The following is a 17,734-nucleotide window of genomic DNA, read 5'->3' on the forward strand; positions in this document are numbered from 1 at the left end:
AACTTTGCATAGATTATGAAACTTGAGTCTATTTGGCATCACAAGTCCCCACTTTCTCTTTTTGGATCCACAGCTTGCTTCTGTCACTGGCATTCATTGTCTTTTTCCCTGGTTTAAGAGGTAGTGATAATTACCATTTTCTTTGGCCTCCAGAAACAGGGAATTAGGAGATTATCACATTGTACTGCAATTATTTGCTTAAATGTTTCCATTTATACTAGATTGGGAACTCTGAAAATAAGAGCACTGTTCTTATTTATGTTCCTATCTCTTAGTTCCCGATATTTTAGAGACAAATTATTGTTGAATGAATTCTCACTTGTTCACAGAATAGATAAGAGATACCAATGCTAGCTGTTTAACCAAAGGAAATGGAAATGCAGAAAGATGGTGATAGGAATAAAATACAAATTATCATGATTTAATGGAAGTACTTGCAGGCCTTTATCACAAGAATGTCAAAGTGTTAAGTTTGATGTTTGGGTTAGTAGATACCTGATAGGCGAAGTGAAAATAGAATCATTTCAACAAGGAAATAGAGCACTAAATTAAGAAGTTAGATGAAAGTTCATTTATTCAGCAAATACTTGCTGAGTAAGATGTGACCCTCGCTTCTAAACTAAAGCAGTAAAAAATACTTACGTGGTTCCTAACCTCATGGAAGGTTATTATCTAGTGAGTATTAAAAAGCAGAGAGGGTTTTCAATTCAAGACATTGGAGTATACGCATATGTCTGGTTCTTCTTATTTCTAAGATTCTTGGTAATAGCAATAGAGAAGTATAAGAAGAAAGAACAGAAAAACATTTCAGTGAGTTTTTGAAGGACAGAAAATTAAGTGGGCGCTGAACTGCTTTTTCAGGACAATTTTCCCCAGAGATTACAGACAGGAATAGCAGAATAAGGAAAGTGAGAGGCGGGCCAGAAGAGAGGAATACATTAAAGTCTGTAATCCAGATCAGCTGGGCATCCCAGGCCTCAGTGAGAATGTCAAGAAAATTAATGTTAACCTTAGGACAGAAGCCTCAAGGATTTTTTCAAAATAAATTGCCATGGGTTTTTAACACTCTAGAGTAAAGCACTCATTCTTTTTTTGTGGGAGTGGGGGGGGGGGGGTAAAAAGCACAACGTGAAATCTAAGTTAAGTGTTCAGTATGGTATTGTGGTGCCGCAGAGCTCCAGAACTTTTTTACCTTGTGTGACTGAAACTCTATACCATAGAACAGAAACTCCTCATTTCTTCCAACTCCTGGCCCCTGGCAACCACTATTCTACTTACTGCTTCAATGAATGACTATTTTAGATACCTCACAAAAGTAGAATCATGCAGTATTTGACCTGTTTCACTTAGCATAAGTCCTCATGATTCATCCATGTGGTAGCATATGACAGGATTTCCTTCTTTTTTAAGGCTGAAATATTCCATCTTATACTTTATTTTCTTTATCCATCCAACCATTGGACATTTAGGTTGTTTCCACCTCTTCGCTAGTGTGAATTAAGACTGCAGTGAACATGGGAGTGCAGATATGTTTTCAAAATCCTGTTTTCAATTCTATTGTATAAATACCCAAAAATGGGGTTGCTGAATCATATGGTAGTTCTATTTTTAGTTTTTTGAGGAACCTCCATACTGCTTTCCATAGTAGCTACAACATTTTACATTCCCACCAACAGTGTGCATGGGTTCCAGTTTCTCCACAAGTACCTAATACTGAATGAAGTAAGAAATATATGAGACATGGACCTTGCCTTCAAGAAGTTTCTTTCCTCCTGAAATTCTCTTCCTTTCCATCATCATTTAACTAACTTTTTCATGGTATTTCAACTCAAATGCTACAGTGTCACCAAAGTCTTCCCTGACTCCACAGATGAAGTTAACCTTCATCTTACGAGATGCCACAGCACTGTCTCCTTCTCTGTAAAACTTAGTGCACATGTAATTTACAGAGTTAGATGAGGGCAGGGAAAGTGATTGGATTGGTTTGGTTTGATTTGGCCTTGTCTACTTAGAACAATGCATGGCACAGAGTACCTTTACACTGAACATTTAAAATTTATTGTGAAATGTATCAAACCTTTTTTTGAAAAACATTTAAAAAGCATCGTGTAAAACAGCATTTTATTAAATGGTAAATTAAAGACCTGAATACCTTACCTTTCATTTAAAAAGTGAAATATTACTAGTACCATAAAAGCTTCCTGTATACCCCTCCTAACTTTTGTGTTAATTATTCTTTTGTTATGCTTAGAGTTTTATTGCCTGGGAGTATATGCCAAGGAAGTAGTATCTGGTTGAATTTGGAAAAACTGCTTAGGAAGCACAAACTCAGTTGTGAGGGAAAGCTGCATTGACACCACTGTTAAAAGAAGGCTTCCATAGGAAAGCTGAGCAGTCTCTGGGTTATGGTATGCTTCTGTATATGGAAAGGTTTCAAGATCCCTTGAGGGAAGTTAAAGGGCAAGGTCAGGAGTAAATTGTGTGAAACCTCGAGCTCACCACATCCAGGGTTTCTGCAAAGGTTGTAATGTGATGGGCTATTGAATATCCAACGTATAGAATAGGCTGATTTGCATCTAAACTTAGAATTGTTTTCCTTCCTTCAACTCTTAGGAGTTGGTCAAAGCAGAAAACTTCCTTGAGGTGAAGAGAAAGTCCTCACAGGCTAGGCAGTAGGGCAGAAGCAAATACTGTCAAGTCAAACAGAACAAGTACTAAAAAGAATCTAGCTAAGCTTTTAATCTGTCCTTAGGTTAAAAAAACTGCACCATGGCCACAGAGGTCTTTCAGGATGGACCTAAATGTACCTGTCTGTTGAGGCACACTGATCCCATCTTGATCAATGACCCCTATACCTAAGATAGAGGATCTCTTCAGTCTTCCTTCACCTTCTTCCTAGGGATTCCCTCTGCCTCCCTTCTGCACTACATCTCTTGTTGCTTAACACCTATTTTGTCTCTTGGTTTACCCTCATTTTGGTAGAGCCTATTCTCCAATATCTTTTGGGGAAAAGTGGCATAGAAAATAATTATCTTGAAACCTGTAATGTCTAAAAATGTCTTTATTCTGCTCTTATCCTTGTTTGAAAGCTTAGCTAAGTGTAGAATTCTAGATCAAAATTCTTCAGAATTTTGAGAATATCGCTCCATTGTCTTTTGGTTGGCAGCATTGCTGTTGAGAGTTCCAAAGCTATTCTCTGGTTGCTGTCCTTCATATGTGACCCTTTTCTCCTTTCAAAAATCTTGTAAAATCTTCTTTGATTCTATTGCTCTAATGGCATATTATGATGGACCCTCTTGTCTCTGAGTCCTCATTGGGCCCTTTTAATCTGGAAAAGATATGTACTTCAGTTCCAGAAAATCTTATTTTGCCCATCATTTTCTCTCATCTGTTTTTTCTGTCCTTTATGGAACCTCTGTCATTTAGATGGTGGATCATCTTCACTGTCTCTATTAGTTTTTAGTTTTTTTCTTCTCCTTTATTTCCATTTCCATCTTTTCACTGTATTTACTAGGTTATTTCTTCACTTTCACCCCTTTTTTGAGATTTCTTTTTTTTTTTTTTGCTTTTCTCTTTCTCCCTCTCCCCTTATCTCTTCTCTTTTCCCTCCTCCTTTTCCTCTCTCCCTCTCACTCCATTTTTTCTTTTAAAATTTAAGTGTCCGTTTGTTCTCTGACTATTCTTTGTTTTAGCAACAATTGTTAATTTCGTGAATGTCTTTTCTCTAAGAACAGTACTGATAGTTTTTTTTTTTTTTGAGTTTTATTTTTCTCTATAAGTTGCTGTTTTGGTTTCTAACTTGCAGGTTAGCAGTTTTCTTGGGATATCTGATAGTCCCTTTCACATGACTGAGAGGAGGCTGATGGGGAGGTCAGAGTAGGTACAAGGGACTTGTCTCTGAGCTTCACATTAGGGTGATGTTGGCGAGCTAATTGCTGAGAAATCTGAAGTTGGTGTCTACAGATCTTATCTAATAAAATAAATTTACATAATAGATCTATTACAGACATATTGACTTGGTCAGATTCCCCATGAAAAGAACTGCAAAGAATCTAAGATTTTACCCTGTATGTCATTGAAAATCATTCTGCATGGTTTATCAGTTTCTGTACATCTTAAGAGCAAAAATGCTGAAAGGATTTTGTTTCCAGACCATCTTTTCAAGGATGTTGCTATAATGGAGAGCTTTGGGAGAACAGATAGTGACTCTATCTATAATCCCAACCCTAATTCCAACCCTAACCCACCCTTTGTTATATCTTGTTCCTTTATGCTGAATAATCCTCCAGACTTCTAAGGTAAGGTAGAGCAGCCACCTTTCGGCATGTAGTGGGGAGAGGATATAGGAATCCCTCTTCTGGTCTTTGCTAAGAGGTTACCTTCTTGATTAAGCATCACTTGATGTTTCTGTTTCAATTTGCCACCTTTATCACCTTCTTTCTTCTCTGTTTTTCTCCACAGAACTTAACTACCTTCAAACATGCTGTATCATTTTTCTTAATTTACAATTTTTATTCTCTATCACCCCTCCCATTAGGATGTAAGCTCTAAAATATCAGAGATTTTTTTTTTTATCTCTTTAATTTTGCTGTTTATCTCTAACACCTAGAAAGTGCCTATTATGGGCCTATTTATGGATTATCTATTATAATAATAGCTATTGTAATAGGCATTCAGGAATATGTATTTGTTGATTGGGTGACTGAATGAATGATTAGGAGGAACACCTTTTGCCATTTGCTCCTGGTTTGACAGTGAAATTTAAGAGTTTATTATAAGTCATTGGTACATCTTTTTAAAAGCTTTAAGTAGTGATGACTTGTTTTTGTTTTTGTTTTGGGGGCTTTTTTTCCAATCAATAATAATTTTTTTTAATTAAAGTATAGTTTATTTACAATGTTATGCCAATTTCTGCTGTACAGAAATTATACATATATATCCCAGGAGTTCCTTGGGCAAAACAGTAGGATGTTGTTTTTTATCCATTCTAAATATAACAGGTTACATCAAGTTTTGATATTAATCAAGAATGTAGGTGACTCTTGGAGAGGGTTAACTGTCGTCATTCCAGAGCAATTTAGTATAATTTATGTTTTTTGTTTGTTTTTGTCTTTTTAGGGCTGCACCCACAGCATATGGAAGTTCCCAGGCTAGGAGTCAAATCAGAGCTGAAGCTGCTGGTCTACGCCACAACCACAGAACACCAGATCTGAGATGCATCTGCAACCTGCACCACAACTCACAGCAATGCTGGAAGGATAATTTGTTTTGTGTACAATTTCTTATCCTATGCTATAGAACCCTGGTCAGAGCACTCCTAACATTAGTGTTCTTTGTTTTTGTTTGAGCATTTCTATCACTTACACTCAGTTTATACTGAATATGTATAGCTTGTATGTAGAGCTAATGGGATTTGGTAAAGGTTTGGATGTGGGACATAGAAGACAGAAAAATTAATAAAGATTGTATTACAGCTAATAAGTGCCAGGCCTGAATTTCAACCCTGCCACTTTGTTCCAGAATCTGTTCTTAACCACCATGCTGTGTTTCTTGTTGGTTAAGAAAAAAAACAGCAAAAACGTGACCAAAAGTAGATGGCCCATGAACGTAGGAGCAAAACCAGGAAAGTACGATGTTCAGGAAGTCAGATTACAGAAATGTTTCAAGAATGAGAGAATGCATAACTGTATCAGATGCTGATTATAAGTCAAGTAAGACAAGGTCTAGGAATTGATTATCACATTTTGTAAAGCAGAAATCATTTGTAGTCTTGATAATTGTAGTTCCATGGGCCAAAGTCTAGTTAAGTGTGGATTAATTACTGTCATATAAGAATTTACCCCCAAATTTTTTTTAACTTTTTATTTCTATTTAACATTTTTTTAAATAAAGTATAGCTAATTTACAGTGTCATGTTAGTTTCAAGTATACAGTGATTCAGTTATATATTTTTTCTGGATTCTTTTCCATTATTGGTTATTACAAGATATTGAGTAGAGTTCCCTGTGCTATACAGTAGGTCCTTTTTGGTTATCTCTTTTATATATAGTAGTGTGTATATGTTAATTCCAAACTCCTAATTTATCTCCCCTCCCCCCCCCCCCCGTAACTGTAGGTTTGTTTTCTAGGTATGTGGGTCTGTTTCTGCTTTGTTTATAAGTTCGTTTGTATCATTTTTTTAGATTCCATATATAAATGATATCGTATGATACTTGTCTTTGGCTTACTTAGTATGATAATCTCTAGGTCCATCTGTTTTTCTGCAAATGGCATTATTTCATCCTTTTTATCAGAGTAATATTACATTGTATTTATATACCACAACTGCTTTATCCACTCCTCTGTCTATGGACATTTAGGTTACTTCCATGTCTTGACTATTGTAAATAGTGCTGCTGTGAACATTGGAGTGCATGTATCTTTTCAAATTATGATTTTCTCCAGATTTATGCCCAGGAGTGGGACTGAAAGATCATATGATAGCTCTATTTTTAGCTTTTTAAGGAACCTCCATACTGTTCTCCATAGTGATTGTACCAGTTTATATTCCCATCAGTAGTGTAGGAGGGTTTCTTTTTCTCCACACCCTTTCCAACATTTTTCATTTGTAGACTTTTTGATGATGGACATTCTGACTGGTATGAGGTGATACCTCATTGTAGTTTTGATTTGCATTTCTTTAATAATTAGTGATGTTAAGCATCTTTTCATGTGCTTTTTGGCCATCCGTATATCTTTGGAGAATTGTCTCTTTTTTTTTTGCTTTTTTTAGGGCTGCACCCACAGCATATGGAGGTTCTCAGGCTAGGGGTCTAATCAGAGCTACAGCTGCTGGCCTACACCACAGCTGCAGCAATGCCAGATCCCTAACCCACTGAGCAAGGCTATGGATCAAACCTACAACTTCATGGTTCCTAGTCTGATACGTTTGCGCTACACCATGACGGCAACTCTGAGAATTGTCTCTTTTTAAAAAAATCTTTATTATGGTTGATTTACAGTGTTCTGTCAATTTCTGCTCTACAGCAGAGTTGATTCAGTTACAAATATGTACATTCTTTTTCTCATATTATCTTCCATCATGTTGCATCATAGGTGACTAGATATATTCCCTGTGCTACACAGTAGGACCTCATCACTTATCCATTCCAAATGCAATAGTTTGCATCTACTAACCCTAAACTCCCAGTCCACCCCCCTCGGCAACCACAAGTCTGCTCTCCATGTCCATGAGTTTGTTTCTTTTCTGTAGATAGGTTCATTTGTGCCATATATTAGATTTCAGATGTAAGTGATATCATAATGGTATTTGTCTTTCTCTTTCTTACTTACTTCACTTAGTATGAGAGTCTCTGTTCCATCCATGTTGCTGCAAATGGCATTATTTTGTTCTTTTTGATGGCTGAGTAGTATTCCATTGTGTATATATACCACATCTTAATCCATTCATCTATTGATGGACATCTGGGTCATTTCTGTGTCTTGGCTATTGTGAATAGTGCTACAGTGAACATAGGGGTGCATGTGTCTTTTTCAATGAAAATTTTGTCCAGATATATGCCCAGCAGTGGAATTGCTGGATCACATGGTAGTTCTATATTTAGTTTTCTGAGGTACCTCCATACTGTTTTTCATAGTGGTTGGACCAGTCTATATTCCCACCAACAGTGTATGAGGGGGTTCTGTTTTCTCCACAACCTCTTCCAGCATTTGTTATTTGAAGACTTATTAATGATAGCCAAAGAATTGTCTGTTTAGATCTTGTGCTACTTTTTTATCGGGTTGTTTTTTTTTTGATATTGAACTGTTTGTATATTTTGAAGATGAATCCCTTGTTAGTCACATCATTTACAAATATTTTCTCCCATTCTGTAGGGTGTCTTTTCATTTTGCTGGTGGTTTCCTTTGCGGTATAATGCTTTTAAGTTTAATTAGGTCCCATTTGTTCATTTTTGTTTTTATTTCTTACTCTAGGAGGAGGATCCAAAAAGATATTGTTGCAATTTATATCAGAGAGTGTTCTGCCTAGTTTTCCTCTAGGAGTTTTATAATATCTGATTTTACATTTAGGTCTTTAATCCATTTTGAGTTTATTTTTGTACATGGAGTTAGGGAATGTTCTAATTTCATTCTTTTACATGTAGCTGTCTTACCCAGCACCACTTATTGAAGAGAGTGTCTTCTCTCCATGTATGTTTTTGCCTTCTTTGTCGTACATTAATTGACCATGGGTATGTGGGTGTATTTCTGGGCTTTCTATCCTGTTCCATTCATTTGTAGTTCTATTTACCCCCAACCTTAGTTTAAAACAACAGACATCTCACAGTTTCTTATAGAAGTTGTTTTAGTGCTTACTTCTGGCTCAGGGTCTCAAGAGGTTATAGTGTGTTCACACAGATCCATCTTGGGACTTTGTGGGAAGGGTACACAAGGATGTGAATGGTAGGAGGTGAGAGTCATGGAGGGGTGGGCATCTTGAAGGCCAGCCATCATAAAATGGGCTAAAGAAAGAACAGGAGGAAATGAAGTGGAACTATTACATGTCGAAGAATCTTCCGAGGTGTTTGCTGGTAAGAGGAACAGAGGAGGGGGGTGTTTGTCCAGGTATATCTGCAGATGGGGTTAGAGAGCTTCCCTGATTATTTTATCTCCTTATGACATAGGAACCAAACTTCTCCTTTGAGAGTGAAGGCTAAGTTTGAGGAGAGAAAATAATTTATGAAATAGTCATCTAGGAATGTGGAGAGAGAATGGATTCAGAAAGTGCAGTGTGATTGCTTGGCAGCACTAAGGGCCTGTGTAAGGTTTGTGATCATGAATTTAAAATCTAGTCCATCAGAAGAGTTTGTGTTTTTCCCATCCTCATTCACCTTGTGGATGCAAGCATGGATTAGGCAGAGTGTTGGACTTATAAAGGTTGAGGTTTATACAGGCAAACATGACAAAGGAAGTAAAGTATATGTCCTTAATAGGATATGTACAAGGGTGAGTGGTAATGATGGATCACGGAGTGTAAGTTGGGCAAGGATGGGAGTGAGGACTTGAGAGGAAACAGAAGGCAATGAAGAACAGAAGCAGTTATGGACTCTATTCCTAAATACAGTCTAAGGATTGTTGTGCTGGTGGGCTTAGAATGAACTGGAAGGAAAGGTGAGGGTGTGAGAGAGGATGTTAACTGGAATTTAAGTTGAAGAGGGGTTGCAGATGTTGCTCATGTAAAATCTAGTGGACAACAACACAGGAGTAAGGAGCGAGCAGGGTTGGGAGGGAAGAACACCGAAGGAGAAGAGCAAAGGAAGCTGGGAGGTCAAGGATTGGAGACTTATCACCGAGAGTGATGGCTACAGTTGTTTGGGGGGAATTAATCTTGAATTAAGAAATAGAGCCTTCAAGAAATAAGGGTTTCCATGGGTCTGTAGTAACTGCGGACGAGTGAGCTTGTGAGTGGTGCTGTCTGATGATGTGGCACTGAGAAGTGCTGGGGAGGTCTTTTTAGGGAGGAGAGACAGAGGATGTCTGAGAGCATCAGTGAGCAGCAAGAGCCCCAGGCTGTGGGAGAGGGAGTGTGGAAGAGGAAACAGCCCCACTCAAGAGGGCCATGCTGGAGCAGCATCCTCAGGGAAGAGCTGTAGCATAACCACCACTGTTTGAGACAACAAGTTCTAATTTTGCCTTATCTAGGTGTGTTAAAAATTTACTTCCACAGAGTTCCCGTCGTGGCTCAGTGGTTAATGAATCCGACTAGCATCCATGAGGACTTGGGTTTGATCCCTGGCCTTGCTCAGTGGGTTAAGGATCTGGCATTGCCATGAGCTGTCATGTAGGTTGCAGACTCGGCTCTGGTGTAGGCCAGCGGCTACAATTCCAAATGGACCCCTAGCCTGGGAACCTCCATATGCCGCGGGTACGGCCCTAAAAGACAAAAAAAAAAAAAAAAATTTACTTCCCAGGCTAGGGGTTGAATTAGAGCTGTAGCTGCTAGCCTACACCACAGCAACAGCAATGCTATGGATCCAAGCCGCGTCTTCTTCCTACATCACAGCTCATGGCAACACCAGATCCCTAACCCACTGAGTGAGGCGGGGGATCGAGTCTGCGTCCTCATGGATACTAGTCAGACTCATTTCCACTGAGCCACGATGGGAGCTCCCTAAAAATTTTCTTTCCATTGAGGAAAATTTCTTCCTCTTCTCACTCTTCTCTGAAATACACAGAAGTTGAGTTTCTAATCTACTTGATTATATATGTCTGTGAAGGGAAAACTTGTTAAGTACAGTACAAAGAACTTTTTTCCTAACTATTTAGGAGTAATCTGCCAACACAATGTTCCATCATCCCCAAACACTTCAGTATGTATTTCCTACAAACACGAATATTGTCCTACATAACCCAACAAAATCATCAAATTACAAAATTCACATTGATACATTACTGCCATCTTATTCTTAGACCCACTGAAATTTTGTCAGTTTTCCCACAAAGTCCTTTATAGCAAATGATGCAGTTCATAATCATGCCTTTAAGGAATGCTATGCCTCTATAGTCTCCTTTGTTCTGAAATAGTTCCTCTGTCTGTCCTTGACTTTTGTGACCCTGATTCTTTTGAAGACTGTAATCCTGATAGTTCATATAATGGATGCTATGGCACTGTGATTTCTTCATGATCAGATTCAGATTATGTATCTTTGGTGAGACTATCTCAGAGTGGTGCTTTTGTTCATCTCATTGTGTCTTGTTAGGTGGCCCATGATTTGTGTGTGTCCCATTAATGTGATGTTAACTTGGGTCATTTGATTACGTTTCTGTCAGATTTCTCCACTGTGTAGTTACTTTTACCCTTCAAAATGCTGATTTTTTTCATTCATTCATTTATTTATTTATATCAGTATGGATTTATGAATTTCTGTATTATATGGTAGATGTTAATCCATTTCTATCATAATTTATTTATTTATTTGTCTTTTTGACTTTTCTAGGGCCACTCCCGTGGCATATGGAGATTCCCAGGCTAGGGGTCCAATCAGAGCCGTAGCCACCAGCCTACGCCCAGAGCCACAGCAATGGGAGATCCGAGCCGCATCTGCAACCTACACCACAGCTCACGGCAATGCCGGATCCTTAACCCACTGAGCAAGGCCAGGGATCGAACCTGCAACCTCATGGTTCCTAGTTGGTTTTGTTAACCACTGAGCCACGACGGGAACTCCCATAATTTATTTTGATGCGCAGTTTATCCCAAATAACGACCAGGGGTAACCTCTTTAAGCTAGCTTCTTTTTCCTTGTGATACGTCCCTTCACTCTTTTAGCACTTAATCTCTAGTGTGAAGAGATGGTCCAGACTATACGTGCCTTAGCTCTGGAGTCAGCCATTTCTCCAAAACCCCTGGTTCCTTTTATTGGTGAATAGTATTAGAAACTGGTATTGGGGACTGTGTTCTCAGCCCCTTTGAGTGGACAGAGCTAGTGAGTACACATATGTATTTATACATACATGTGCAGATTTACACCAGTTTTTCTTTTTCTTTTCTTTTTTCTTTTTTTTTTTTTTTGTCTTTTTGCCATTTCTAGGGCCGCTCCTGCGGCACATGGAGGTTCCCAGGCTAGGGGTCTAATCGGAGCTGTAGCTGCCAGCCTACACCAGGGCCACAGCAATGAGGGATCCAAGCCATGTCTGCGACCTACACCACAGCTCACGGCAACGCCAGATCCTTAACCCACTGAGCGAGGCCAGGGACTGAACTCACAACCTCATGGTTCCTAGTTGGATTCATTAACCACTGAGCCATGACGGGAACTCCGAGTTTATCTAAATGTATAGTAAAACCATGGGTTCACATCAGTATTTCTGATTGATTCATCCTATATTTGTATTTCCTTTAAATCTGTATACATCCTTTCTCTGAAAGGTTTCACTAAGAAGCCTGGCTCTCATTGCCCTTAGTATATTTTCACATTTGGTTAGGCCCTTACATAGTCAGACTCTTGTGTGACATAGCAGTGAGTCTGACTATGTAGGGGCCTAACCAAATGGGAAAAGTACCCTCTCCTTCATGAATACTCTCCGAACACCTCTTGGGCTTCAGCACCTCATGCCAGCTCACTTCCCTGTAGGACATCCTCTTCACCCCGCTTGGGCTTTTTTAGAGTGTATCAGGCTGCTGCTGCTCACACTCACCTTCACCCTCAGATAGAACTTTCTCTCATCCCTGTACCAGGCTGCCCCTCTGCCAGGACACCCTCCTCCCCTCATTTGGGTTCCAGCCCCTCAGCCTTAGGTACCCTCCCATGTGGTTGCACCTCTGTTCTTATTTGGGCTCCCAATACTTGTTCTATCCAGATAACCCTCCTCACCCTGCTTGGGTTCTGCTGTTTCATTCCAGGCTGCCCTCCTTACCTGCACAGGCCCATACATCACACACCCTCCATGTGGACACCCTCCTTACTCCAGGTGGACTCTGACATCACACTCTGGGCTCCCTGCCTGCAGAGATTTTCTCTAGCTTAAACATCTCCAGTTTCTTCGACTGCTTCCATCATTGTGTTGTTTCTGGAGGGTAGAGTAATCTGACAGCAAGTGGGCTGTTGGAATGACCTAACATCAGTAACCCAGAGGTAGATCACACTTCACAGGTAGACACAGTTTTCTGTGAGACTGCTCTCAACTTCAGACCAGCTGCAACTTGAGGATCCACACGCTACCCTCACTTCTGACCAATGGCTCCAAATTGGGAGTTCCCATTACCCCCTCAGGTTCAATAACTCACTAGAATATCTCACAGAACTCTGGAAGGCACTCTACTTATATTTAAGTTTTATTATAGCCAAGGGTTACAAATCAGAGACACTCAAGGGAAGAGATGCACGGGGAAAACAAACAAACAAAAAAAGCAGATGTACAGGACAAAGTCTAGGAGGGTCCCAGATTTGTGATGCTTCTGTTGTTCTCTCCCCAAGGAGTCAGGATGCATTATCCACCCAGAAATCCTGTATGTGACAATATAGAGAGCATTACCAAGAAACTCACCTAAGCCTAAGTGTATTTCATTATATAGTCATGATTGATTGAATCATCACCCACGTGACTCGGTCTCTACATGGCTCAGTCTGTGGCCCCCCTTCCCCTCCTTGGAGTTTGGGATTCCTGCATGTAGCTCAAAACCCCAACTTTCCAATCACATGGCTGGTTGTATGGGTGTGGCCAGTCCCAGTCCTGCGTTAGCTCCTTGTCATGAACTGTCTGGGCAACCGTGAATAACAGAGAACTCTTATTCTCCTGTCACCAGGAAATTCTAAGGATTTAGAGGCCAGCTTTCAGGAAGTGGGGATAAAAGCCAACCAAATTCTTGGTTCCAAGGGTTTAGAAGTTACTTCCCCAAAGTCAGGTCAAAAGTCAACCAGAGTCTTTACTACGCAGCTTTAGAAAACTAAATTGCTTTCTTCTGTGGTGTACGGATCAATAGTTCACCCTTAAAATACCTACCTTGAGATTTCCTCATTACCTTCTCAGATTAAGATGTGTAAGTGTTCATAATGGTTATACTTATTTATTTATTTTTTATCATAGTAATTAATAAACTTTCAGAAATGCTCTAATACTGCTGTATAAAGTAATGGCATTGGAGAAATATAATCAGATGTATAGCATATTAAAGTAAAAGTATTAATTACATTGTATTTTGCCTTTAACCTGTCAGTTACATTTATTATCTCTTTTAGGTATGGCTTTAGCCTTTCCAGCTTCAGTTCATGATTCTCTGATTTGCAGTAAAACATTTCAAATTCTATATAAAAATGAGGAAGTTGTTTTAAATGATGTCATGATCTTCAAAGTTAAAATGTTGTTGGATGAAAAAAAGGTAAACATGTATTTGTATACATTTAGATAAGTATTTCTTGTAAAGCCTTAAGGTATATTTTTAACTTTATATATAATATTCAAAAGGCATCTCATAGTATAATTTCTCTCCAGATTGAAGAAACCCTTGAGGAAATGAATTTCCTCTTATCCTTGGATCTACACTTCACAGATGGAGATTATTCGTAAGTAGGCTATTCAAACAATTAAAAACCTTTAGTTACTCATGACTGTTGTCCATCTATGTTAGAGTCTCCATTTTCTTCTTAGAACCCAGCCTACCCCTTCTTATTTATTTTGAACTTCTTCTACTTTCCGGAAGAATCTTTTGAGAATGGTCAGGCCTACCTTTTGAGCCCATGCCGATTCCATGAGGTCAAGGTAGCAAAATCATACAAGTTGAAGAAACATGAGAGATTGCACTGTTGATACAATATCACTGCCTAACTGAGCTCTATTCCACTGTATCACTTGCTAGTCTTTCTTAGTGGCATGAGTGATGCCATCTTCAAGTAGGACTCTCTTGATATTCAGAGAGTTATCAAGACTGAAGACTCTTAGACATAACAGTTGTTTCTAGAGTCCATGAGGAGGCTTTAGAACTGCCTCCCCTGAACTTGCCTACTACACATCTAGATGTGTAGCAATATGTTTTAGGAACAAACTGTACTCGTATTCATTTAAAACAAGAATCAGAGATCCATGTTACTGTTTCACATTTGTAGAGTTTTTTCATTTCAAATCTACCTATAGAAATACTACTTGAAATTGTGTAAAGTTAAGACTGCATGTAGGATAAATGTCTAAGCAGTCACATTACTCAAAGGTCTGATTGTGAGATGTCCTCTTTACTACCATGGAAGAATAAGAATTTTTTACATGGTCACTCCTGCTCCTCTGTAATACTTGTTTATTACAAAGAATTCCTTGAGAGATTCTTTTTTAAATCAAGTCAGAAATCTCAAAGAGAAGTAAGCTGAAATGAGTAAATAGTTCATTAGCTGTAGGTAATTATAATGTACGTATTGGTTAAAAAAATATATGTACATATTTGGACATCATTTTCATGACATTGTTTCAGTTTTTGTGTATGTAAATATAATGACAGACTATCTGTAATAAGATATATGCCAATTATTTGTTTATTTTTGAGCAGCGTCTAAAAATTTTGTACCATAAAAAAGCTTTAAACACCTTTTGGGATTTATCATAATAGAATTTGACCTAAATTGTGCTGCAACTTTATTATAAACAGTTTTCCCTATGGAGTAAAATTTTAATGTGAGGGTATTTCTTTTTTTTTTGTCTTTTGTCTTTTTTTTGTTGTTGTTGTTGTTGTTGCTATTTCTTGGGCCGCTCCCTCGGCATATGGAGGTTCCCAGGCTAGGGGTTGAATCGGAGCTGTAGCCACCAGCCTACGCCAGAGCCACGGCAACGCGGGATCCGAGCCGCGTCTGCAACCTACACCACAGCTCACGGCAACGCCGGATCATTAACCCACTGAGCAAGGGCAGGGACCGAACCCACAACCTCATGGTTCCTAGTCGGATTCGTTAACCACTGCGCCACGACGGGAACTCCAGTATTTCTTAAAGTATCAAAAAGGACTCCTTTTATAGGGACATTAGTGAAAAACAGTTCATTAACATGGAAGTTACAGTTAGAAAACTAAATAAGATCTAGTTATTTTCTTATTGTTAGATTTCATATTGCTATCTAATGTAAATGTGTTGCTTTAAAAATTATTCTCATTCTGCTTTTAAAAAGTAATTAAGTAATTAAATGTTTCGATTGTTTAAACTACTCTACAAAATGGTGACCTTTACTAAATTTCCATGCTAACATGCAAATGTGCTGCTTTTTATAGGGCAGATGATCTGAACGCCTTGCAACTAATAAGTAGCCGAATATTAAAGCTGCACTTTAGCCTCCACAGAGGCCTTCATCACCATGTCAATGTCATGTTTGATTACTTCCATCTCTCTGTTGTGTCTGTTACAGTCCATGCATCATTGGTTGCACTACACCAGCCACTAATAAGGTAAATTTAACCAGTTCCCTGGTCCTTATTAATATAAGGTCTTTTATTTTTATGATAAAAAGATACTTTGATAAAGATAACTGAAATAGCAAGGAATTTCTAAATTCACATTTAATAAATATTTTCATTTTATAAAGTATTCACTTAATAAAATTTAAGAGCATGGGACCATTAGAGAGATAACTTTTTAATTACAAAAACATGGATCAGTCTTTGTCAAATAAACTGACCAAGAAAAATAATGCAAACTGGAAATAACCATGCAGCATTGTTTAGTCTACACTTGAATTTTTATGCAATGCTATACTGTAATTATTCATCCTCTGGAAAACTATATTCATTTTTCATTGTTTTTTTTTTGTCTTTTTTCTTTAGATGAACTAATTTTATCTTCTTAAATCTATGTTATACAGTAATTCTTATTTTCTAAGTTATTAATCAATTTTATGGATCTTTACTAAATAAGCCTTTTTAAACTGTATCATTTTAGCCTAAAGGTACATAATATTCTGGATCTTAGTAAATGCATTGGGATAATTGTTTTTTCTGCTAACTTCCATGGGGAGATGGATTGTCTTTTCATTAATGAAAGAATGTAATTCAATCTCTTCAGTTTTTACAGTAAGACATCATTCTTGTGGCAAGGGCAATAGACACTTTTAAAATCAGTAATCAATAATGAAAAGACTCCAGATTGACTTGATTTCTGAACTACTTTACAATTTCTGATACAAATCTTATTCTTGCAGGTGATATTAGGGATGATGCTTAAGTTTTTGATGTTAAACTGATCTATCAGAAAACTAAGCAGGTGATTTTGTAGAATTGCCCTCAGAATTTATAGAAAAGCAACAAAATTTAAGATACTTCCCCCAAGTAAGAGCCTCCTGTTGCATATCTTTACATTGCTATAAAATTTGTGAGAACTCATCCCTATATTGTCCCATGATCTCTTCTAGAGCACAGGGCCGGGAAGAAGTAAGTCTGTTTCTGCTAATGACTTACTTTGCCTTCCTTATTCGATAGTGAGATCTGTAACTAGTTGTTTTACAATTTTTTGTTTTGCCTCTTAGACCTCTGATGGCTTGCTATAACTTTTGTAAATGAAAAGTATTGCTATTATTATACATTATTTTATTATAAACGTCAAAATAATTGTAATTGTTGATTAAATATTCAGTGAAACTTCTTTGACAAGAAAGTGTGTTTTTTTAAATAAAAAAACTTTCAAATAAGTATACAGTATTCTATATAATTTGCATTTTAGGTTTTAATGTTAAAAGTTTTTAATTTGTTTATGAAATACATTTCTGAAGTTTTCTGAATCTCTTATTTTTGTAATTTCAAACTATTTCAACCATTCCTTTTTTTAAATAGCAACAGCTTAGTCTCTTTTCTGAAAAAGTGTGAGAATAGTTCATAGAGGTTAGCTCAGGTTATTAATGTTGCTGATTAAGTAGAATAGTGATACAGCACTAATCCTGGTGAGTTAAATGTGTGCTTCCTCTTGCAATGCAGCAGTTTTTGCCACAGACTAGTAGGTGAAAGAGACAGCTCATCTGCTAGAGACCGTTTACTGGAAGGAGAAGACATTTTTGGCTCAGAATCAGAAGCCAAGAGGATTAACTGTTGGCTCTGGTTAGTGATGGGAAGAGAATGAGGAGAGGTGCTGCAACGGCAGAGGTTGCTGTTCTTCCTGTTACTGGCCTTGAGCTCTGATATCCCCTCTCTTGCTGCTAGAACTGTGCCCTAAAAGAAGCAGCACATTCCCCTGCCTTTCCATGCCAATAAACAAGAGGAAAGGGGAAGGAAAGCTTTTTGCTGGTGGCGTGCTAG

The 17,734-nt window shown here is 38.1% G+C and overlaps 1 protein-coding gene across 8 annotated transcripts in view; it reads left to right on the top strand.

The window, feature by feature from the left end:
- Positions 1 to 17,734, top strand: part of FAM135A (family with sequence similarity 135 member A) — a 138,221-nt gene that overhangs the window by 52,360 nt on the left and 68,127 nt on the right. For 7 of the 8 annotated variants that reach the window (XM_047760152.1, XM_047760186.1, XM_047760169.1 and 4 more), the window contains exons 6-8: positions 13,719 to 13,858; positions 13,972 to 14,042; positions 15,725 to 15,898. In XM_047760152.1, coding sequence (XP_047616108.1) covers positions 13,719 to 13,858; positions 13,972 to 14,042; positions 15,725 to 15,898 — 385 coding nt within the window. Of the gene's footprint in view, positions 1 to 13,718; positions 13,859 to 13,971; positions 14,043 to 15,724; positions 15,899 to 17,390; positions 17,537 to 17,734 lie in introns of those variants that run through there. The other variant, XM_047760196.1, reaches the window with a different exon arrangement.

Source organism: Phacochoerus africanus, chromosome 2 (assembly GCF_016906955.1).
Source record: "Phacochoerus africanus isolate WHEZ1 chromosome 2, ROS_Pafr_v1, whole genome shotgun sequence".
In the NCBI taxonomy this organism is placed as follows: domain Eukaryota; kingdom Metazoa; phylum Chordata; class Mammalia; order Artiodactyla; family Suidae; genus Phacochoerus; species Phacochoerus africanus.